Source organism: Perca flavescens, chromosome 9 (assembly GCF_004354835.1).
Source record: "Perca flavescens isolate YP-PL-M2 chromosome 9, PFLA_1.0, whole genome shotgun sequence".
Taxonomy (NCBI): Eukaryota; Metazoa; Chordata; class Actinopteri; order Perciformes; family Percidae; genus Perca; species Perca flavescens.
In genome coordinates this window covers 211896-229179 of record NC_041339.1, presented here as the reverse complement: position 1 = coordinate 229179, position 17284 = coordinate 211896, and the positions used below count along the sequence as shown (strand labels likewise).

Below are 17284 nucleotides of genomic sequence, written 5' to 3'. Positions count from 1 at the left end.
TAAACTACCTTCCTCTTCTGGCTCTTCCTCTTCATCAGGGGCTTCTGGGTAATAACTGTCCACTTGCTTCTGGAGAGCCTCCAGTTTGCTCTCATAATCCTAGACAATTAATAGATAAAGACCCATGTTGACACACAAGTCATTTAGGAACAGATGTCAGTGAGTAAACTGTTGATTCACATGACTGTTTAAATGGAGAAACAAATGTCATTTAAATTACTATTGTGTTGTATGTAATAGGGATGTTACGAGAACCGATACTTCGGGACCAACTCGGTACCAAAATTCTGAAAATGTGCCGGTACTAATTTTTCCAGGTACCGGGGGATGCAATCCTTCCAGACCTGACAGAGGCAGTATATATGCCTTACGTTAAAAATATTCTAGACTGCTGCTAAATGCTGAAGAAGAACACCGACCAGCACTGAAAAACAGCGAATAGCCCCTCATCATCTCCCAGTACGGCTTGACCGCATTCAGCTTCTGGCTTCACCGTACATCTACGGCGGCAGCTTTCACCACTTCACCTGGAACTCCCAAACCGCAAGTGAGTCTATTTCTCTCTGCCGTTGTCTATCACAACCTAACGTGTGCTCTGATAGTGCTTGTTTTAACGGACCTCTATAACATCAGTTAACTTTAACTAGCCCGCAGTTTTTTTGAAAAACGGCAAAGAGAAACAGATGTAACTAAACATGCTCGCTATCTGGGAGTCCGGGATGAACTCATGAAGACGGTACTGTGATGCCAGGCTTCAAAGCAACGGGCTGTGGCGTCCAGAAGACTGACTTTTTTTTTTGTAAATCTCCTTGCCCCCTCGACTCCACACCATAACAGAAAGTTGAAACTAAAAGAAAACACTGAAAGAAGAGTGACATGACGCTATTTAGCGATTTAGTATTGAGTATTGTGTACTTTTGCTGGTATCGGTACGGAATACTAGATTTTCGGTATCGTGACATCCCTAGTATGTAAAACATGGAAAAATCTCTGGTTTATTTTCATCGAAGATGTTGTATGAGAGATAACAAGTTTATTTTTATCTTTTACAATTTTAAGATTTTTATAACTTTGACTACTTAAACACAGTACATATATAATATATTAAATATATACATGCAAAAACAAAGAAAAGAAACCTATACAGTATATATTCAAAATAACACAATTTTGGATTTAGCTTCCAGTAGCTTTACAGTAAAGATTAATGTCAATAGCACACAAAGCTGCTCATTACTGTACCAGTCTTTGCTGCTCCAGAAGGTTGTTGGCTTCCTCTCTTTCTTTGCGATACTGGTCCTCCAACTCCTGCAGCCTGAAGACATAAACACAAGTGAACAAAGCAGGTTTGAGAGAGCTGATGCACCACCTCAAAGGAAACACTACTTTGGTTTTAGCACCAGTGCCGCTGAGTTTCTGAAGCAGCATGCCATTTACTGTGCACAGTGCTGCAGGCTCGTATAATGTGACAGTTATTAAGGTTTCAGTTAACAGTAGTATGCCTCTTCTTTCCTTCCTAACTTCCTTATCTGCTGTTTCTGTCTAATATGGTGGTGTGCTACCTACAAAGTCTTTCTTGAAAAAGTCAAGTTGAATGGCTCACTATTTCCCCCAAGGTACCTCTGTTCCATTTCCTGTTTCATGTCAATGCCCTGTTTGTCCAGCAGCTCCCTCTGGGCGAAGGCCCAGTCCACGGGCTCAGCAGGGGTCTCTGCACATGGGGTCCGCTCCCTCTCAGCCCTGGCCTGCACAGGGTGGTTGAACCGGAACACATGGCTCTTGCCCAGAATGATGCGATTTCCTTTAAGTGAATAAGAAGCCAAAAGGCATACATATAGAGTATACGACATACATGTTTCTACTAGGTACCATGCATGAGGAAAGGTGAAATGTACAGAGCAAGAGAGCTTACTGACCTGATTTTAAGACAGTGGGCTCTGTTACTAGCTTTCCGTTAACATAAGTCTCAGCTCCTTCACACGGCTCAAGGACAACTGCTATTAAGGAAAACAGAGGGAATTAGGAGGCTTTACTTCCTGTCTGTCAATATTAAACACTGACGTACAAAACTACAAGCCTGCGGAGCAAGATAAAGGTCGCTCACTTTCTCCCATTGGACCAGTAGAACTGGTAAAAGTGCAGTGCTCATCCTTGATGAAGTGGCCACTGAGGACTATATCCTGACGACTGCTGGCGTCTACACGACCTACCCTAAGAAAAGAAAAAGTAACTATATGATGTCAGAGCAAACAAATAACAAGGGAATGATTTGATATTTTAACTGAACATGCATTAAGGATCTGACCTTTAGGGTAAGGCAGAACATCCCTCCATCCTTTTATATTAATCTACCATTAGATTGTAAAATGTCTGACAGTATCTAACCTGGTGATTCCGTCTTTAATGTAGTACAGCAGGCACTCAGACATCAGAGGGTCCTCGTTGAGATTCACCAGATGAGGCGTCTGACGCAGAACAAGGAATCATTTACTAACTGTAGACATTTGGTTAGTAATACACATACAGTAAATCGTTCATTATCCATATGTTATTTACAATATAACATATGCATACATTACACATCAGAAGAGCTGAAAAGCAATCTCTCCCAGTAACAACCATCAAACAATCAGCAATAGTTAAAAACCATGCAGTCAAATTCACTCCCCACAGCTTCACAGCATGAGTCTCAGTCTGCTGTTTTGGGGCTGCAGTTAAACAGCCTTAAATCACTGAAATGGGGGCACTACCATAATTCCCCCCCCCCCATGTTTACACCCATTTCTGTCTTCAGTGCAGTGAGGGAGTGTTTGAAGTGAGTAATGAAGTAGATTTCAGATAACACTTAATGAAAAAGAAAACCCCTCTCCTGCTGAAGTGAGACTTGGAGCACTCAGAGAAGGAGGCAGCTTTAAACACTTCACAGCTACGAACCTCGTTGGGGGAAAACAGCCCGACTGTGTCGATAAACACAGCCTGGGGCTTTCTAGGGCTATCGGAGGGCTTTGGGGTTAATAAACAAGCATTTCAGTGAATAAATGTAAGCATTACTTTAGATCACAGAGGAGTTTTGCAGATATATTTTTTATAAGTTCTTACCTTTTTGGGAGAGAACACACCAACTGTCCCACCATCTTCTCGCATTGCTACACCCATTTCTGCCAGCAAGGCCTCTCTGTGGATGAATGTCAGACTCAGTATACCAAGGGGCTGCATTTTTTTGTCTTTATGTCAAGATGCCTTACTAATTAATATAGTTTATATGCTGCACAAATCCAAAGTGGTTCTTTTTTCATCTGTCCAACTCCATTGTTTCCTATATGCTAATGACTCCATACGTAGTTACAAGCTTAGGTCAGGAGGAAACAAGTATGCATACTATTCCTTAAACCTGTTCTGTTTTTACACATCCTTCTCTGTGCAAGTAAAGGAGTCATTTTAAGATGAACCATTTTTTAGACTTATATTATAAAATTAAGTCACCTTTAACAAAAACTCCACAGCCTGTTTCCTCAACATTACAAGAGCATTCTTTAATGTTATTTGTGGGGTTTTTAAAACCGTTTTCTGCTATGAGCCTGTTGTCTCTCTGTTGTCATGAGTTAGTGTCTTTTTCACAATGTATTTGTTTGTTTTAGCTCTTTTTAGATTAGATTAGATAGACTTTAATGATCCCAAATTAAGAAATGTCAGAGTTACAGCAGCAAAATATAAGACACACATACAGAATACAGGAGAATAATAAGAGAACATTTAATTTAAGAGAAAAACTGAATCTAAAGGATTTAATTAATAAAATAAAAATGAAATATTGTATATCTCACCTTTCCATTCTAATGGCTTCTGTTCGGCGAAGTTTCTCTTCCCAAGTCTCATTGAGTTCAGCAATGATTTTCTCTGTTTCCTGACATTTCAAAATACAGTGGTCAGGTCAGGTCAAGGACAGGTCTGGTGATGTTGTTCTATACTTTGATTTTTGTCATCAAATACCATGAAAAGAACAAAACAGACAACGTACTGATCCCACTTACAAACATTGTGTGTTTAGCTAAAGCCTGACATATCTTATTCCTCTGTGTCACAGAGCTCCGTTGTTAAAAAACATCAATGAGCCACACTGTTGCAGTGGTTGACATGCACCTGTATTAGGATGAGCGTGGGCACTGTAGTTTATTTTGAAGTCAATCCCACCTACAGTGGATGGTTCTGCTGCCACAAATACTCACTAGAGCACCAAGTCCATGACCAAAAATAGTCCACAAATGCACAATTTACTCCTATTTGTATTGTTTCTTCTCTTTTAGAAAACCTTTGTTGCTTATCATTCCCCCATTTCTCTCCCCTCACTTAATGCCATCCCTCTATCCATTCTCTAATACAGATAGAAAATGCCTCACAAATACTCAAAGATGTATGATTTTTGACAATGGGCCATCAGGGGAAGTCAGAAAGTACTGATAAACAGACAAATACATTGTTAGTTTCAGTCTTTTCATGATATTTGTCAGCCTTAAACTTTAAAGGTCCCATGACATGGTGCTCTTTGGATGCTTTTATATAGACCTTATTGGTCTATAAGGAGCAAGATTCCAGATCGGCCCATCTGAGCTTTCATTTTCTCAAAGACAGAGTAGGATACCCAGGGCTCGGTTTACACCTATCACCATTTCTAGCCACTGGGGGACCATAGGCAGGCTGGGGGAACGCATATTAATGTTAAAAAAGTCATAAAGTGAGATTTTCATGCCATGGGACCTTTAACTACTGAGAAGGTTATGAGTAAAGTGCTTAGTGAAGACAGTGAAGATGTATCTGCATATGATCTATAAATATACAGCTGATAAGCTGATATCCAATATGTACATGCATCACATTAACACTGTGTCAGTGCAGAGTGTGGGTTTGAGAGTTTAACTGTGTGCAGCATATTATCCAGTGTTTACCTTCAGCCTCTCGATGGCCTCTTCGCTGCCCGGGCTGAACATGATGCGGTCATGAAGACTGGCGATGGATCCGGCACGGCTGGACAAGGCTGAGAGAGACGGAGAGGGACTCATCCCCGTCATGGCATTGGTCACTGTGGAGAGATCATCTCTTTGATTCACAGCTTGGCCTTTATTGTTATTGTTCTTGCAATCGGATAGGTCTGTCGCTGTGGGAGAGGGCGCCGGGTGTGTACAGGAAGTGGGTTTGGAGAAATCAATAATAGGGAATAAAGAAATTGAGAAATGCAAACAGATAAGGAAGAGAAGAGAAGGGAGAATAGAAAAGAAAAGGAAAGAAGATATGTGGCTTGAAACAAATCTAACTCACAGAGAGAAACTTGAACTGCTAGTACACAAGCGAGGGCAGCAACAGCAGAAAGCCACACGCAGAGAAGAAGACTTTAACTTAAAAGATGCAGAGGTCATCCAGCCATGACCAAAAACAATACAGCTATTATACAAAAAGTTAAGCAGAGAGTCATATGCAGGAACATTCAAAAACAAGAAAACATAAAATAGCCATATATTTAGATTGTTGATCTTCTTCATCAGATATTAAATCTAGGATGATATAGGGATTATATTGCTCACTCCCTCCCTAAATTTAGTCATCATGTATGTAAAACTAAATATATCAGCTAGGCAGCCCTTTGTGCAGAGACATAATGACTCATTTGTAATAGGGTCATATTTCCTGCAGAGAACATCGGGAAGCCAGAACTCCCAATTAAGATTATTATCTAAAAGCAGCAAGATGTATCTAATGCTCAGTGTGCTTCTCTAAAATTAGAAAGCAGAAATCCATTTCTCTGGCAGAGAATCAGACACAGTGGTAAGTCTTTTTTAGGATAACCTTGAGTCTTCATTGGACATTTATTTTGAAATCCAAATTTGCATTGTATTTGTGTTTCTATTTATCAAAATAGTCTAACAAAAAACCTGATTTCACATCATGTTCCCTGTTTTCTGTACAGTGATTTTTCCTGCCATTGTTGTGGCACGACGACTCCCAACGATAGATTCTACGAAATAAAGACTATAAACCCTGCAGCTGCTGCTATGACAACAAAGAGCAATAATTTGGGAGAGTGTTTCACACCCATCCATCTGGTTGCCCTCCTAGATGGATCATGTAATATTGCCTTTGCAGTGCAGTTAATAAAGAAAGACAGTAAACATTTATGGCATATAATGAGATAACTACCTCAAAGATCCAATATTATGTAAGTGATTATATCATCTTATGTTTACTGTTATGGCTGCCAACAGGAGGCGATGGAGTCAGACAGACCCTGCCAGGGGAATGGGAAGCTACAGTTTGCACATCAGGGAAATCACAGACAGGGATGATTCTTGTCCATAATCTCCCATATTGTATTGCTCTGCTTTATTGCTTCATAAACAAGCTCTGTCCCACCAAAGCCACAACTACAAATCCATACACAGATCTCTACAGCACCATGGCACGGCACATTTAGCCCAATAAGACCTGATTAGAGCCAAAATGACAAAGCTTAAAAATCACCCTCAGGCCTGGACTGCATGCTGTTTACATTGCATTAACATTATCTACTTGTATTTCAGTGCAATTCAATCTATTCTTTATGATACTGTGGTGCTGCAGAGATCAAAGAAAAGCTACTATTTACTGTCACATTAAGCACCAGTGATGCTAAGCTGCCACAAGAGCAAAAGCAAGAGCCAGAAAACACACATTTCAAACCCTCTATGTCAGCACCAGTTGCTCGATATGCTGGGAGAAGAGAAGATAAAGAGTGATAGAGAAAGAGAAAAAGAAACAGTAAAACTATAGTTTTAAATATTCACTTATTTGCTGAAAAAAAGTTTTTGTGGCAAAGTTGAAGATGCCTTCGAATGTATTTTTTTATTTTGTTTACAGATAGACCAGAATTTACACCTCTTTCCTTCAATGAAGAAGCACATAAGGGGGTGCATTCACTTCTGGATGTTAACCTGCTATGCTATTTGAACAAAATAGCTAGAGCCTACATTTTCCATCATGCAACTCAAATGCATCATTTCATTAGACACTCCATGCCTGGTAAAGGCCCGCTATTTTAAACTTCACACCTCCAGGTTGTATCTAGGACTTTTTCTATTACATGTTCATGCCAGCTTGCTTGACATGCTAGCTCCAGAAGCAAATGCTTGAAACCCTGCACACACTATTCTGGACCTGCCTGTTTTTGTTTTTGGCCACAACATGGAATTTAACTGCACTTTGCCAAATCGGAGAGAATCTGTTCATCTTCATTCACATTTTCACATTGACTTTTCTGCACTGGCAGCAGCTTAATTTGCTTCATGTTCTATCTGTGCACACATCAGCACGTGCTGTCTTTGTGAGTGCAGGGAGAATAAAAGTGCAGTGCTTGTGAGGTGAGCTGTGTGGGCTGAGCTGAGACTGACGGCGTATCATTGAGAATAGTGTGCATGCTAACTAGAGGATCTGAAACCATTACAAAAGTTTGATATTAAATCTAGATATAGCCCTAATGGTCACATGAACCCACTAAATGATGCCTTACTCTCAATGATGTCACCCAGGCCCTGGGCGAAGAGGAGGTCTTTCAGACGAGACACCTCCTCCTTCAGCTCTCGCACCAATCGGTTGTTGGGATCCTCATTGATAACTGCGTTACAGCGAATCTGTTTGGCGCGGTCTGCATACCTGTGGGTATAAGGGAGAGATCACTGAACATGTGATACAGGTGAGGGAGGAGAAAAAAATACAGACACACATCCAAAGGTTTATGCAGCCTGGCATTGCAGCTGCAACTCACGAAGGAGGTTGGAAATGTCACAGAGGTGAACTACACAACACTTTGGTCTCACTGGCATCAATGCCCCTCAAAGCCACATTTAGCAGTTATGTGGGAGGAGAAAAGGTATTTACCTGAGTGTGCTGAGGGTCTCATCGTAGTTGATGTCAGCTGGACTTAGGGCAGCTACCATCGCAGTACGAGAATTCCCCCCTGATACAATGAAGACGAAAAACGCTTTTTAGTTTCAGTTTTTGGAGAACTAATGGATCACCAAGAGAAATAATGTTCATACCCAGATTTTCTCTCAGTAGCCAGGTCAAAACTGAATCTCTGTAGGGGATGAAGCTTTCCACCTTCTTCTTCTTTTTATTCTGTGTATCAAATTGAAACAAACAAATAAAATCATTATATTTATTGTTTTTACTATACTATAAAAAAATAATAACACTAAATAATTTAAATAAATTACCTTATTTGGTCCAGAGTCCTGAATTGAAGTAGAAAGTAAAATTACATTTATTCTTCATAACACTTGCCTCATCTTACAGTGTACAGTTTGCAGATATACATACCACTTCTGCCAAAGCAGAGATGACTTTCCCCAGTGTAGTTAGAGATTTGTTGATATTTGCTCCTTCCTGTGATAGAGCAAAAAGCAGAGGATGATATTGACATTGAAAATAAACACACATAGTAACATAGGCGGCTGTGACTCAGTGGTAGAGCAGTTGCCTGCCAATCGGAAGGTTGGTGGTTCAATCCTTGGTCCTGCAGTCCCATGTCGAAGTGTCCGTGGGCAAGACACTGAACCCTGAGTTGCCCCCGATGCTGTGCATCGGAGTGTAAATGTGTGTGAATGATTATCTGATGAACAGGTGGCAACTTGTACGGCAGCCTTGTGTATGAATGTGTGTGGATGGTGAATGGTTCCTGTACCATGTAAAAGCGCTTTGAGTAGTCATTCAGACTAGAAAAGCGCTATATAAGAACAGTCCATTTACAATGTTTCCCATTTAGTCAATAAAATGGGTTTTTAGATCTGTGTTTCTGTTTGAATATCCAAAATGACTTTGAGGGAAACATTTCACCTTAAGCCGAGTCCCTTTGGCTCCAGTAGAATCTGCCCTCTCACTGCCAGCCAAATCCACCAAACTTATTTTGCTGACCTGCAACAGAACATCCAATAATTAGACTGCCAATAAATAACACATTAGGCGACAAAAAAGCTAGAGCTACTCATCTTTATTCTAGAGACATGCTTCATTAAAGAAACATCTTCACAATGTTACCTTATCGTTACAGTATGACCTTCAAGCAATCATTGATTTCCAATTTACGACACGATTTTAATCACTGTCATCAATCAGCTCATAGAGGCAACAGCTCAATGTTAAATACATTCAGTCAGGATGGGCTAAAACTCTACCTTCTCAGAGGTGTTATCAGTCTCAGCATCATAGCGTTTCTGGGTGAATATGATGTTAAAGACAGCATGCGAGCGACTGCTTGTCTCATTCATGTTGGTGGCAGCCACCGTCCTGCAGATACAATGAAGATATTTTTATTAGTTTGTGCAGCAAGATGTTTGTTTGCTCCACATTTGTCTAACAAGAAGGAAAGGTCTTTTAAAATGACCGAGCAAATTATTAGTTCTGTTATTTCTATTGTAGGTCCGAAAAACATAATAAAGAAACATAATAGGATATAAATAATGAGCTGAATCTTTGCATACATCATAAAGAGCTTTATTTTTTGAGTGTCAGGACAGCTATAACTGTAATCTCCTCCACTTAATCAGACATGTCTTTAATGTATTTGTGATGTTTGATTCATGCCTTATCTAAACTCCTGGTACATGACATGAATTGTTTTCTTTCAATTAGTTTGACTATGCAAAACACTCTCCAACAAGAACCAAAAATGGTATAGACTGTAATATTTCACCAGATCCTCTGGAACAACAGAGTGAAGTGCCTAAATGAATAAACAGCTCCATCACCTGGCCTTGTTGCCAGAGTCCATCAGGTCCTGGATGTCATTGTAGGCAGTGACAGCCAGTTTGGACAGGTCCTCCACATAAGGTCCCATCAGAGGATGTTCTCGGACACGCAGGTTCCCTTTATTTTTGGGGTTCAGTAAATCCCGCACACGTTCACAGTAGATTTCCATGTAGCTTACCTGTTCAGATTCATAATATTAGCTTGAAAATTCATAACAGGTGTCAGGTTTAGGTTCACATACCGCAGACATCTATTTGCATTAATTGTATTAGTAGTATTGGTGTTTGTGTCTACATGCCTAAGGACTGCAGATAGAAATAAGCTTTTGGCTAAACTCGTACAATACATTTCTTCTCTTTTTGTGAGATTAATGATTTGTGTACATGGTCCCTGACAAATAAATGTATATACTAAAATGGAGGAGCCAATGACACAGGGCATGCAATGCTTACCTCCACAGAATAGGACATGCTGTTGTCTGCATTGTCATTAAACTTGGTAAAAAGATCTTCACACAGCTGTAAAGGAGAACAATAAGAACATTATTTCCACATTAGACATTCAAACTCATTTTTCCTTTCATGTATTACAGTACTGGTCAGGTAATCATAACAAGTCTGTACCAGGGGAATGATTCCTTGTTGATCCTTGACATCTTGTTTCCCCATCATGGTATAGGACTTGCCAGCGCCTGTCTGACCATAAGCAAAGATGCAGACGTTGTATCCCTCGAAGGCGTGCAGCAACATTTCCTCTCCAATGTCTTTGTACACTTGCAGCTGAGAGGCAAAGTTGATGTCCTCTGGCTGTGGACAGCGATCAATAATCAGCCACTGAAATCCTAAACTTTCTCATAAAGCGATCCAAAGTGAAGAAAAAATGTGTGTGTGTGTGTGTGTGTGTGTGTGTGTGTCTTTGTTGGGGTGTCTGTACAACATTTGCGCTGTCAGGGTGAGGAAAGAGTTACCGAGGTGTGGGACCAGTAGGAGTAATCAAAGTTGAAGCTCTTGTTGTCTTTGGCCTGCTTGGGGTTGATGATGGCTGAAAGACAGGGAACAGGACAAGGAACACGAGTCAGAGGGAGGGTGAGAGCCGCCCACGTGAAACTGTATCTGAGCTGTGTCGGTGTCATGTTGTGCTAATAGAACTGGAAAGGCCTTAGTCGCCTCCTCTTTCTGTACCAATAGTCAGATGTTTTGTTTGGGCCTCTGCACTACAGCAAAGCATTAGCATTTTTAGGCCTTTATTTCTAACAGGACAGCTTTAGACATAAGGGGGGAGAGAGAGAGAGAGAGAGAGAGAGAGAGAGAGGGTGAATGACATGCAGCAAAGGGCCTCAGGTTGGAACTGAACCAGCAGCTGCTGTGTTGAGGTATTTTACAATTTTTACTTCCTACTTTCAAATGTACAGTTTGGCCTGAGGCCGGTGCCAGATTAAAAGGCCATGTTGTTACCTACCAGGTTTCTCTATCTAACAGTGGCCATTTTAGAACAGCTCAGACACAGCTTGTCAGGCTCAGCTCATCTTTCAACAGCCTCAGATGGAAACAACCATCAGTCCTGAGCTGCACTTCATCAGGCTCAAAATTCTACTTTAGTGAATCTTATAATATTAATTTATTCCAGACTGTCAGGAAAGCGCTGATATAATTTGAGCTCTGTGTGTTTCCACCGACTGTGGTGAAAGTCAGAGGTGTTTTTTAGCACCAATCAAAATGAGTCAAATTAAAACTTCCATCTTTCTAATCAAACAGGAAAATACCTTTTCCCATTATACATGAATTACTTCAAATTATTATTAGAATAATTATTCTTAGTGATTGATGACGGTCAGTGTTGTATTTTGTTTTTAATCACAGAGAATCCCGACTAATGGTCTGGTAGATTTCCATCCCCATGACAATGATGACTCTGATCAAATCACTTCCTACTGATACAGTATCTGTCCTAACTTGACATTAGATATGTCTGCTCTGTGACCTTTCACAAACAAAATGTAGGTACTCATTCACTTTATGATGATGACACCCATCTTTTTTTGGTTCACTTCCTCTGGTAGTTATTATGGTATCACATTGTATTATAGAGGTCTTTGCTTTTTGGTGTGTTCAGTGTAGCTGATAAGGCTTGTTTGCAGCTAATAAGCTTTATATGTACAGTATATGCATCTAGAAAGGTTGCGCAATATCATGAATAAGTCAAAACAATGCCTAAAGAAAACATATAACTTTTTGATATATTAATTGTATATTATATCATATTTTCTTGTCCAAATGTGGAATAATAAATTTGATCTGACAACAGACAACTGAGCCATCTGAAAGAATACTATTCTCAAAAAAAACATGCAGTAAGAGAGAGTTCTGTAGAAAACTGCTGTTAAATAAAGCTTGTGTAATGGGATGCTAGGGTATACTGCAAGCTCATCTCATAATTTAGAGACACAATGTGTACTTAAAGGCAAAATATCAGATACAGAAATGCAAATTACTCTTGTCTTTTCAAAAGGCATCTATCAAACTCAAGTATTGTAACACAACACAAGAACAATATATCTGGTGTGGTCTGGTGATACCAACTATTTAAATGCTTCCTCCCTGCTCCCGGAGCTCCAGACACCATTTTCCCTGCTAATGCAGATGCGGTCGATAATAGAGGAAAATGCCCAGAGCTAAGTACACTCTCAAGTAAGTGTACACACTGTTATTTCCTTTCTACACTGCTACTGTTTCCAGCTATGAAATATAGGCCAGTGTGGCTGACGTGGGTTTCTGGTTTCAGGCCGATTCATCCTCACCATGACAAAAAGATGAGGCCTTGTTTGCTGGGCATGACGTGACCAGTTACCTAGGAACATAGACCCATTACAGTTTACACACAGTTCCCTATTTCATATTCATCAGAAATCTGCACTTATAAAAATCAATTTGATTAATTAACTCGAAATATTTTCCATACTGCTCATTTCCCCTACAGTGTCTCCTGCCATAAATGGTCTACTACAATAATGTATCAGAGACATCATGACATCACTAGATATTCTACTTATAATTGGAGGGACAGCAAACATTAATCAAGCAATGGTCATTAATCCCTCCACTCATCACATGTGTGTATGAGTGACTGTGTAGACTTCACCCTTATTACCTGTTTCAGTGAATTCTGCTGTTGTTGGCCATTGCAAAGACTTCTCACAGATTCCGAAATAAGCTGTGGCTGTGCATTAATTATTTATAATAGAATAAAACGCTACTTAGAGTCTCCGCACCTGTCATAACTAACCACATTCCAAAGAAAATGCAGTTTCTGTGATGCAGGTGAAACACCTTGCTTACAATATATTGTAAAAAGAATCAAACTATTACTTTTGTTTTATACTGCATTTCTGATACGTAACATCCCTTCTGTCATTGATAAAAAATAGACATTTAAGAACATTCCTCCCCCCACAATGTCTCAAGCTGCCACGTGGTGGAAAGAGGAAAGAAATTGATTGGCTTTTCCTGGTAAAAAAAGAAAAGTTGACCTCATTCTATAAAATCTGGATTCTATAACATATGAAAGCCATCAAATAAACCCAATTTAAAAGGAGACATGGATTAATTTACCAAACCTTTCAAATGAATAATCTGTAATGATCTAACTATCACCCAGAAGCAGAGCCTCCGCAGTACATCCTCTCATTGCTTTCTCATCTCTGATTGTGGTATGATTCATACAAGACTCCCCCCAGCTAACGTTATTACTTTAGAGTGACAGTGATTGGCAGAATATACGAGTGTTATAGTGAGACATAGGGCAGGGCTGCACTCAGAAGCCTGGGTGACGTTCTCAGTGGTCACAGCTTGCGTGTGTGAGGCCAGTTTTACCAGCATTTTAAGCACACAGAGCATGTCTCCTATCTTATCATACTCCCCTTTACTACCTGTCTTCTTTGTTTATGATGGAAACGCTTTTTAATTACGAGTTGTTGAGTTTTAAAGATGACGCCAGGTCTTGAAGTCATGTCACTGCAACTAATTAGACGGGGTCCAACAACAAGTCATTTCTCTTCTGGCGGTGTGCTCACAGACTAGAGGTGGTCAGGAGTGTATGCACGTTTCCACAATATGTATTCTACTAGTGACTTTAAGTGTACGCCACTGATATTTACACTTATTTTAACACCGCACAAATCACATCTTTGAAAGAGAGGAATAATGAGTAGGAAACATGATATACAGTATAAGCTTGCTATAGGTAATGTTTTTATTTTTAAGAGGCAACTTTCTAAAATCTGATTTTGATGCCTGAAATATGATCCATCAAAAAAAGTACAGTACTTATTATGAAGCGATAGTTATACTGCATATTACATTTAAAAGTACATTACATCACCTATTACAAAGGGGTAGTTTACATTTTTAGGATCTATATGTTACTTGTTATGAAAGATAATGTAGGGTATGTTTTGATGTCATATCAGTGGTTGGTGATTTTAATTTCCCAATAATTAGTGGTGAAAATAGATATATTTTTATGACTCCCTAATTGAAAAACGTGCGCACTTTATTTTCAGCAGGTGTAATGTTTAGTATACTAGTGTATATACTTTTTGTATATATACATATATGTGTAGTTCAACAGAGATTTGCAATTAAAATCTCAGGAACCCGCAAACAATGCTTATTAACTATGTTTAAAAAAAAAAAAAATGCAAGTAATGTAATTAGAATCTAAGAAAATAGTGCAGGAGTGAAAATATAGGGATGGTAAATATAGTAAATACTAGTATAGCAGTTTTTGTAAAACTGCACCACTGCTCCTGGTTTTCACATCATTTATCCTAATTATAGTGGTCATTATCTGCATTAGTAAATTTGAGTTGTTAAACATCATATTTTCAGCATCCTATTATGGCACATTCCATGCTTGTCTTTGTCATAGCTGCTGGGTCTTCATAATTGTGACTGAGTGATGCTGGTCCGACTGTCACGGATGACCTGCCCCAGTCAATAGGAGAGGAAATGTGGCAGCGTCAGCAGGTCTCGCTGAGGGGATGTGAACCCACTGACTGGAGCCTGGAGGAGAGCCACGCTGATGCTATATTCAGCAGCAGCTGCAGCACTGTGCAGTAAGTGGTATGTCTGCTGCTGTATTTCTGACTTCTATACCAGCTTATTAAGCCTAAGAAACTTACTATAAGACAGGGGTCTTTAACAGGGTTTTTTTTAAGCCAAGAACCCTTTAACTGAAAGAGAAATGGAGCAGGGACCCCCTTACTACCAGTACATATATTGTAGAAAATTATGTTGCATATTAAACTGGGCCTACAATAACATGTAGGGCGGCCTAAAGCCTTTATACGATACGATACAACTTTATTGTCAGCCAAAGGCTGAAATTCTTTGTACATATACATACCTTTTTAGTGTACAGAATACTAAGTTATTAAATAATTGTATGCATGATTTTATAAATCATGTTTAAATGTTAAACATACATGTGGCCCAGTAAATCCTTAGGATGAACTGGATCTGTGGATAGCTATTTTAGAGACTACCTTACCTATAGGCCAGTAAGCCTATCATCAGTGGGGACTTATATTTGCTAATAATATGTTGGATTCATGTTAAGACTTTTACATTTTTGAAAGAACTTTCAAAAATGAAAAATAATTTGGAGACCCCCTAGGGGTCCCAGAGCCCCTGTTAAATATCCCTGCTATAAGACACCCTTTTGTCTATGCCAAAATAGCATTATGGAGTAGTAAACATTATGGTAATAAGGTCTTTAATTGTGCTAAAATTAGAATTAAGAGAAGCAGCATGAATTCACTCAATTTCCCCTAAAATAAATGAGATTTTTTTGAATGTGTTTACAGGGGGAGTGTCTACATTCAAACACAGAATATACCACAACAACATACATTTGCAAGAGTTGGTAAAGTATATACACAGATATTCTGAGTCAGTCCATTCACAAAATGTCTTACAAGTTTGTTGCTGCAACATAAATCTAAATCTATCCACCAAGTGTATGCACCCAACAGTCCACTAAAGAGAGGCCAATTTTTTTCTTGAGGTTCATCCCCTGCATCTTAATTAAGGTCAGTGTGGGAGGGAAGATCTCTCAAACAACAAGATTATTGCCATTCTCCTGCTTTGTGGGAACTGGGGTATTTGCCCACACAAGAGTGTCAGAGAGCACAAAGCAGAGAGTGAGACACACACACAAAAACCCACTCCTTCTTCATCTTCCTTTCCTCGGCCCAGACTACAAAAAGACAAGGGGGCATTTATACCCTGCCTCTGTAGCCCCTCCAGACACTGCAACCAATGGGCTTTTTCATGACACCAGTCTGCTCACATCCTCCAGCCCACATCCAGAGCCATTGACTCAGTTTGTAAGAGAACAATCTGCTCTGCTGAAAGACCTGTACTCTCACTGAAAGCGTCTTTGTGTTCTCTGTGGATCTGACCAACAAGACGTTTTCTAGTGCTGTTGACATATTGATAAACTCAGTTTAATTTCTAGATTTTAAGGTAGATTGATTAAATAGAATCATGACTTAGGCCACACAAAATCTGTAAAGTCCACTTAAATGTTCCTTTTCACTGAAACTTTAGCTGCAATTTACCAGCTGTAGAGGTGATTTATATCGTGGGGAATCAAGCCCACAAGCTCAGATTTAACTAGATTCAGGTCTGAGAAAATCTTTTGCACCTTTTTATGTAACTTATATTAGATATCATAACTATTTCAGATTTGAATGCGATAAATAAATCGAAAAAATTCCCATTGCACCCACTTCAAGTTCCCGTCTTTGCATTGACTTTGTATGCAATCAAGCTGCGCAATTCGTGTGAAATGTGGGCAGTGTGAACACAGCATAGAGTTTTGCCGGTGGCGGTGTTAACAAACCGGTTTGATATTAATATAGTAATAAACTGTATTACTTTATTATGGTAGTGTTTATATAGTGCAATTCATGCACAAAATGCAACACAGCGGCTGCGTTCCGACTCGGGCACAGCTCCGGTGATCCGCAGCCCTCCGGAGCAGATACACAGAGCTTCTATTTTTGCCGGACGCCGGAGAGCTCCGCAGCAATTCAGCACAGAGCAGATAATGTGGGACAGGAAGTTGAGCACAGAAACACTCACTCACGCTCATGGCGTATCATATTTCCCTGCAATACACCTTGAAAATGTCATAATGGGCGGAGACAGGCCTGAAGTCAACTGTTGTTGGTTTTTTGAAATTACAAAATTATTTATAGAAATAACATCCCGTTATATATCGCGCGATCATACGTGAAATCGCTAGATCTCGTGACTTCAGCGGTCAGTCATGGCCGCAGCCGTTTCGCAACAAATCTGGACCTGGTGGGTATTGATGGATGGCGGAGCACAGAGCCGACACGCAGCGGAGCCGATCCGCAGCCGTTCCGCAGTTGGTGGAAATAAGGGGTAAGACTTCCAGGCAGACTGTTCCAGTTCCAGTTTTTGGGTGTAATTAAGGAAGGCTGCCT

At 39.8% G+C, this 17284-nt stretch overlaps 1 protein-coding gene across 3 annotated transcripts in view; it reads right to left on the bottom strand.

Moving 5' to 3' along the window:
* kif1aa (kinesin family member 1Aa) overlaps window positions 1–17284 on the bottom strand; it is a 40510-nt gene that overhangs the window by 19028 nt on the left and 4198 nt on the right. For 2 of the 3 annotated variants that reach the window (XM_028587964.1, XM_028587962.1), the window contains exons 3-22: window positions 10739–10812; window positions 10395–10577; window positions 10224–10289; window positions 9771–9949; window positions 9198–9309; window positions 8860–8937; window positions 8344–8409; window positions 8241–8258; window positions 8064–8142; window positions 7903–7981; window positions 7535–7677; window positions 4944–5077; window positions 3825–3904; window positions 3100–3175; window positions 2386–2465; window positions 2105–2211; window positions 1917–1997; window positions 1621–1801; window positions 1243–1315; window positions 9–99 (exon numbers count right to left, since the gene is read on the bottom strand). In XM_028587964.1, coding sequence (XP_028443765.1) covers window positions 9–99; window positions 1243–1315; window positions 1621–1801; window positions 1917–1997; window positions 2105–2211; window positions 2386–2465; window positions 3100–3175; window positions 3825–3904; window positions 4944–5077; window positions 7535–7677; window positions 7903–7981; window positions 8064–8142; window positions 8241–8258; window positions 8344–8409; window positions 8860–8937; window positions 9198–9309; window positions 9771–9949; window positions 10224–10289; window positions 10395–10577; window positions 10739–10812 — 1980 coding nt within the window. The remainder of the gene's footprint in view (window positions 1–8; window positions 100–1242; window positions 1316–1620; window positions 1802–1916; window positions 1998–2104; window positions 2212–2385; window positions 2466–3099; window positions 3176–3824; window positions 3905–4943; window positions 5078–7534; window positions 7678–7902; window positions 7982–8063; window positions 8143–8240; window positions 8259–8343; window positions 8410–8859; window positions 8938–9197; window positions 9310–9770; window positions 9950–10223; window positions 10290–10394; window positions 10578–10738; window positions 10813–17284) is intronic. The other variant, XM_028587963.1, reaches the window with a different exon arrangement.